General features: G+C 43.4%; 2 protein-coding genes across 16 annotated transcripts in view; both read left to right on the top strand.

Annotated features, from left to right (window-relative positions):
• NEK3 (NIMA related kinase 3) overlaps positions 1–3,232 on the top strand; it is a 31,487-nt gene extending 28,255 nt beyond the window's left edge. For 8 of the 11 annotated variants that reach the window (XM_027116405.1, XM_027116403.1, XM_027116410.1 and 5 more), the window contains 3 exons: positions 759–815; positions 1,374–1,500; positions 2,150–3,232. In XM_027116405.1, the coding sequence (XP_026972206.1) occupies positions 759–815; positions 1,374–1,500; positions 2,150–2,231 (266 nt within the window). In that variant the 3' untranslated portion in view covers positions 2,232–3,232. The remainder of the gene's footprint in view (positions 1–758; positions 816–1,373; positions 1,501–2,149) is intronic. The other 3 variants (XM_027116406.1, XM_027116408.1, XM_027116409.1) reach the window with 3 other exon arrangements.
• A 1,465-nt stretch (positions 3,233–4,697) lies between these two features.
• NEK5 (NIMA related kinase 5) overlaps positions 4,698–6,393 on the top strand; it is a 72,659-nt gene continuing 70,963 nt past the window's right edge. For all 5 annotated transcript variants that reach the window (XR_003434786.1, XR_003434788.1, XR_003434787.1 and 2 more), the window contains exon 1: positions 4,698–5,666. The gene's annotated coding sequence lies outside the window, so the exon portion shown is untranslated. The remainder of the gene's footprint in view (positions 5,667–6,393) is intronic.

Below are 6,393 nucleotides of genomic sequence, written 5' to 3'. Positions count from 1 at the left end.
TTTCCCATATTAGGGAAGTTTTCAACTATAATCTCTTCAAATATTTTCTCAGTCCCTTTCTTTTTCTCTTCTTCTTCTGGAACCCCTATAATTCGAATGTTGGTGCGTTTAATGTTGTCCCAGAGGTCTCTGAGACTGTCCTCAGTTCTTTTCATTCTTTTTTCTTTATTCTGCTCTGCAGTAGTTATTTCCACTATTTTATCTTCCAGGTCACTTATCCGTTCTTCTGCCTCAGTTATTCAGGATTTGACTTTTTTTATCGTTTCTACAGACATTTTCACTAAAATTATACAACATAAATTTTTAAGATACTATCCTTAGGAATCTGGGCCAAAGGACTGAAATAAGGGTGTGTATGTGTGAGTGCACATGTGTTTAATTTTGATAATTCAATTACTAAAGCCGTCTTGCTTGGTTTAAGATCTAAGATAAATTATGCCAAGGAGAGATAAATTATGCCATGGTGTGGCAAGCCTTGACTGTATGTATTGTAGCAGATTTAGTGTATTTGTTGATTTGATCGGTATTTATTGAGTGCCTAACATGTACTAGGTTAAGATTTAAAAAAAAGAATAAAACATAATTCCTTCCTTGAAAGAGTTGGTTATTTGGGAGACCAACACACAAGCAGAGCATAGTAGAGCTATGTACCACGTGTCTGATAGAGCTGTGTGCAGACAGTTATGTGTCCTTAGGAGAGGTGGGTGCATTGGGAGGCAGGTGTTAAGGAAGGTTAATGATTATGACTTTTGTTTTAGCAATTATAGATCCTGGATTTTGTTTCTGGTCCATTGATGAAGATGTTGTCATTTCAGGAAAGTCACTATTTTAAAAATATATCATAAAAAAATATATATATATCATAGCTCTATTGTGAAAGGATTTTTATAAAGATTGAACCCACATTTTCATGTTAGGTTATCGTTTTGTAAGCAACAATCTGAAAGTAGTTACTATCTGGAAAAAAATTTAAAAGCGTGCATTTGGTCTTAATTCCCTAATTTTATTCCCCTCCATTGGGAAAACTTAGGGGGAGGGGAGAGCTCAAAGGAGAAAAAATGAACTGTTACCTAGCTGTCCAAAGGCAACTTTTAATGCTTTAAATATGGGTTCATATATTTGAGGGTTTTAATTATAATTTTCTGAGTTTTGAAGAAAGTGCTGTTTAAAAATTTAATACCCATACTGGTGCTTACTGGGCCTGTTTTATGCCAGAATCATGCTGAGTAATGCAGGGAGACACTACAGAAAAACACAGAGCATGGCATTGCCCTCAATTAGCCCACAAGCCTTTGGAGGAATTTAGTGCAACATGAACGAAATAAATAAAAACTGCTTAACTTGGCATAATTTCTGTTAATATTCCTCTGAAGGTGCAGAAGGGTTCTTGAAAGGCCCCCTGTATGAGGAAACAGAAGCATCAGATGATGTTGATGGAAGTCATGATTCTGTCATTTTGGATCCAGAGAGACTTGAACCTGGACTGGATGAGGAGGATACGTAAGTGATATACCCGGATAGCGTGTGCGTGCATGTCATTTAAATTGTACTTTAGGGCTTCCCTGGTGGCGCAGTGGTTGAGAGTCCGCCTGCCGATGCAGGGGACACAGGTTCGTGCCCCGATCTGGGAAGATCCCATGTGCCGCGGAGCGGCTGGGCCCGTGAGCCATGGCCGCTGAGCCTGTGCGTCCGGAGCCTGTGCCCCGCAACGGGAGAGGCCACACAGTGAGAGGCCCGCGTACCGCAAAAAAAAAAAAAAAAATTGTACTTTAATCATTTCTGGTTTAGCAGGAGCTGGTTATGTTACTTTACATCATTAATGAATACTTATATCTTGATCTTTTGTCTGGCATGGGTAATGTGTTATGGTATTATCACAGAATTCCTGACTGAGCCATGTGTTTATAATCATTTAGCTTGAACTTATTTTTTAATATACCAGATTTTTATATTGAAAAAGTTGTAGAAACATTGAAAGGAGTGATCCTTTGGAAGGCTAACCATTTTTTTTCCTCTGTTCAGTTGCCTTATGGAGCTTAGTTTTCAAAAATGTCGGTATTGTTACGGTGGTGTACTGATTTGAACCCATCGACAAATATTAACTGTACTCCTTAAATGGAGGCTTGATATCCAGATTGTTTTTTCACAGGGACTTTGAGGAAGATGACAACTCTGACTGGGTATCAGAACTGAGACAGCGAGCTGGCTGGCAAGGAGTATCTGATGGATAACACCCAAGGAAATGTTCCTTAGTCACACTGAGGAGACGTTTAACATGAGGAATTGATATTTGGATAATACTTAACTCACAGAATGTGTATTTTCCTTTAGAAACAGAGTGAAGAGAGGGAAACTGAATATTTAAAATTATTCCTGGTTAGTATAAGGTATAAAAAATCTAGAACTCTTATGAGTTTTTGAATTCAGAGGAGAAGGCATAGCAGAATGGGTATGAGGTTTGGGCTTTGTGGTCAGAACGGAAATTGAATGCTACCACCTATTCCTTGTGTGACTGTGAGAAATTAACCTCTTTGAGCCCGAATTTCCTCAACTACAAAATGAGGATAACAATGCTTACCTCACAGGGATGCTGACCTTAGACCATCACAGCAGCCCTTAATGTTATTATTTCCATTGTTATGATTTATGCTTATTTCTAGGTAGCTCTTTTTATATCTCCTAAAGGTTTGAGGACCTAAATATATTTAATTATAACATAATAATGTGTGTGATTTTTCAGTAAGGCCTATTTCTGGGTAGTGATCAATCATCTTCAGTGATCACCAACTACCAGCTGTCCTTAAATACAGCCCCTCACAGGATGCACAAAAGAGCCCAGGTCGGAGGATCAGCCATGGGAGGAGTGGGGTGGGCTACAGAACTGGTCAGAAGTTGGTGGTCCTGTATATTAGAAAGGAATGGGGCCAAAGGTGAGAAGTCCATACAGCTAGTAGCAGAAACCAGTGCTGTGGAACTAATGGCGGGCAGGACCCCAACACGTCTGGGTTACCAGGACACACATGTGCCGAGGCCTGTCATTTCATGCTGTGATACTTTAGTGAAGGGAGACTATTTTACTAAAGCAACTGGCTCTTCGCAGGGGATCCCACAGGGGCAAGTGTGGGAACAGCATAAGCCTGTCCTGGGATAGGGAACGATGCTCAAATAAACAAAAGGGGGAAATAGTTGTGAGACTACAGTAGGATCATTAATAAAGGTCTGCTGAAATGTGGACTATGTATGTCTTTTAAAGAGTTAAACATTTAAAAAAAATCTTAACATACAAAAACTGTCATAGCTTTCACTACCCCCGCTCCCATCCCCCATTATTTATACTCAAAACATTTGGTCATCCTTAGTCTCCTCTGGTCTCTGAGTCTCTCCATCTTCCCTTATTTTTCAGAACCCTGACATTTTTGAGGCGTACTGGTTAGATGTTCGGTAAGATGTCCCTCAATTGGGGATTGTCTGATGTTTTTCTCATGATGGGACTGAGCGTGAGTGTTTGAACACCACAGACGTGAAGTGCTCTTCCCAATACATCCTGTCAGGGGTGTGCCATCTCCTCACGACATTACTGCTGTTGTTAACCTTGATCTCTTGGCTAAGGCAGTGTCTGCCGGGGTCTCTGCTGTAAGTTCCTAATTTTACGTTTCCATGTTCTAGTCACTCTGAGACACTAAATCCAGCCTATTCTCAAGTGGAGAGGATATTGCCAGGTACTCGGCTTCCATAAATACTGTATTTGATACCTCTTAGACATCTCAAATCTTAGCACTGCCCCAGGGTGGAAACATTTCCAAACCAACCAACACAGGGAACTTGAAACTATGTATAGTTACTGAGAGATTGAATGAATCTTGATGGGATGACAAATCCTTTTTTGAAAGTCAGATGGTTTGCAGGGTTTTGCTTATAACAGAATTTCAAGAGATTCTAATGGATGATTAGAAACCAATTTTAGTGATAGATTACTGTGTAATTCTTGACATACAACTAGGCAAGAATTGAGGGTCACTTTTAACAAAACTTCCAATTCCATTTACTTACTTACACGAATAAGGTTTTTCAGCACTTACAGCTTTAAAGAAAAAGATTAAAAAAAGAGGTTTGATGAAATAAAATTATTTTTAAGACAGGACAAGAATCTTTTTTAAACAAAATTTTCTCTCTGTCGGTTTCTACCACTACTACCCCTTTTTAGTGTGCATTGTGCGTGTGCATTATACATTAGCTAGATCCCCTTAGAAGACACAGAAATGCCTGCTCACCAAAAAACACAAAACAACAACCCCCCCCCCCCAAACAGCAATTTTCTCTTGTTGTCAGCAAGGTAACTCCTCAGGGGATAACGTTTCTTTCTTAATCCTGTAAGGGGTCACGATGACCCACTACTCACCTTGCTGGACTGTGTAAACTGTCAGTATGTTACTTTGACGTACAATATAACCTTTTGTCTTGAAAACGTATGTAATTGTGCTTTGGGAGGAACAATCCTCAGAGCTTTCTGAAAGACTGTCCCCTGGGTTATAATCCTCAGGTTGGCTCAAATAAAATTCTCCATTTCTTTCTTAGATTGACTATTGATTAATTTTTCATGGACAGACTCAATGTTGAACTTCGTCTATTCCAGCAAAAAGCGTTATCTGTGGATACTAATTGAGCTAATTGGGGAGAAGAAGAGGAAAGCCCATTCACGTCTTTAAGAGAGAAATTTCCAATACTATGTTGCTTTTTATATTTAATAAATATTCGTGATTTGGGTCAGTTGTGTACTACTAGTAATTTTAATGAATTTTTAAAAGCCTATTAGAAAATAGAAATTAATTTCCATTGATATGATAGGGTGATGGGTAAGATTTTGAATCATGAAAAACAGTACGTATGGAGATATGAGTTCAAGGAGAGAAAGGAATGATGTAAACTTTCTAATTCTTAAAGGAGAGCTTTCTTTTTAAAAAACTAGATATGGTGGGTTTCAAATTGCCCTGGTATTTAGATTCCATTGGTTATGTTTTACTTGTGTCAATATTTATAATTGCTGGAAATTACATCCTTTCAACTGCTTAAACATGTAATGAAACGTTTCTGACGGCACCTTGATGTGCAGTGGGAATGAGGAATGCGTAATGGGCGATGGGGAGATGGTGAGAGAGCATGTTTGCAGACCACTGGGCAGTAGCTCGTTTTATAAGAGGACCCCATGGGAGGCCGCCAGCTGTGGTCAAAAGAGCAGGGCTCCGTTCCAGTCTCCATCTCTTGACAGTATTTGAGACCTTGCACGAGAAACTCTCAGTCCAGCTCAACTGTAAAACTGGGCCACTACTACCTGACTCGGTTGTCGCAAGGCATAAAGAGAATATATGCAAAGCCTCTGGTACACCGTAAGCAAGAACGGGGAGCGGGAGCGGAATGCTTGTCGAGTGTAAGCAGAGGAGTCCCGACCTAAGGTGACGGAGGTGACGCGGCCAGGTCTCCAAACGCCGCGGCCGGCCCCCACCCCTCTTCCGGGTGGACTGCGTGGACCTGTCCTCTCGCCGCTCTGGCCCCGCGCCCCGCCTGCCTTCCCTAGCGCGGCTCCGCCCCGGCCGCCAGCGGGCGCAGAAGCGTCTGGAACCCGGACCCACCCGGGATACTACTCTGGCCCCGCGGAGCAGGCGGAGCAGGTATGCTATGGGTGGTCCCCTCAGTCCGAACCCGGAGCTGCCCCCAGGGCCTCCGGGAGCCCCGGGGAAAGGGTGGAGCCCCAGCCCGGGAAGACGCGAGCCGCAGAAGTGCGGTCTCCGGTCCCGGGCCGCGTCGGTCTCCATGGCAACGCGCGGCGCACCCAGCTCCTGGCCCCCGCGGGAGTTCTGCAGCCTTCCCGCCGGCCGCCTCCCGGAGAGTGTTTCTAAGGGAGAAGGATTTTTCCCCCGGAACTTAGGGGCTTCCATCCACCGGTGCCTCTTGGGCGGGAGCGTCGCGGTCCCTCAGTTCCTGCGCAAGTGCCCTCGAGTTACGATTCCGCCAGCGCCTCCCTCAAAACCCGACCCTCCAGTGTCCCCAAGCCTTCCCTGGCTGCGGAGCTGGCTTCCAGCCCTATCCCACCTAATCGTCCCCCCTTCCTGCACTGACACAAATTATTCAAAAACGTAACCTGCCTGCTCACTCAGGTTTTAAAAATCAGCAAGATTCCCTAACTGTAGTATTGAATATAACGGGGAAATGCAGTGGAGCAGTTTACGCAAAGCCCCAGAGGCTGGCGGCTGGCCGAGGGCCGCCCGGCCGCGTAGCTTCCAGAGAGGTGGCAAGTGGTCGGAAGCAAGTGCTGGGCCGCCAGAACCTGCCCAAGACAGTTCAGAAACAACCCCACTGGGAATTACTGGCCCGTTTTTTGCCCACGGGCTATTGAGG

The sequence above is a fragment of the Aethalodelphis obliquidens genome, unplaced genomic scaffold, assembly GCF_003676395.1.
Source record: "Aethalodelphis obliquidens isolate GAN/ISIS:26980383/991018 unplaced genomic scaffold, ASM367639v1 scaffold16, whole genome shotgun sequence".
Classification (NCBI taxonomy): domain Eukaryota; kingdom Metazoa; phylum Chordata; class Mammalia; order Artiodactyla; family Delphinidae; genus Aethalodelphis; species Aethalodelphis obliquidens.
The sequence above is the reverse complement of the archived record's forward strand: the minus strand, read 5'-3'. Positions and strand labels throughout refer to the sequence as shown.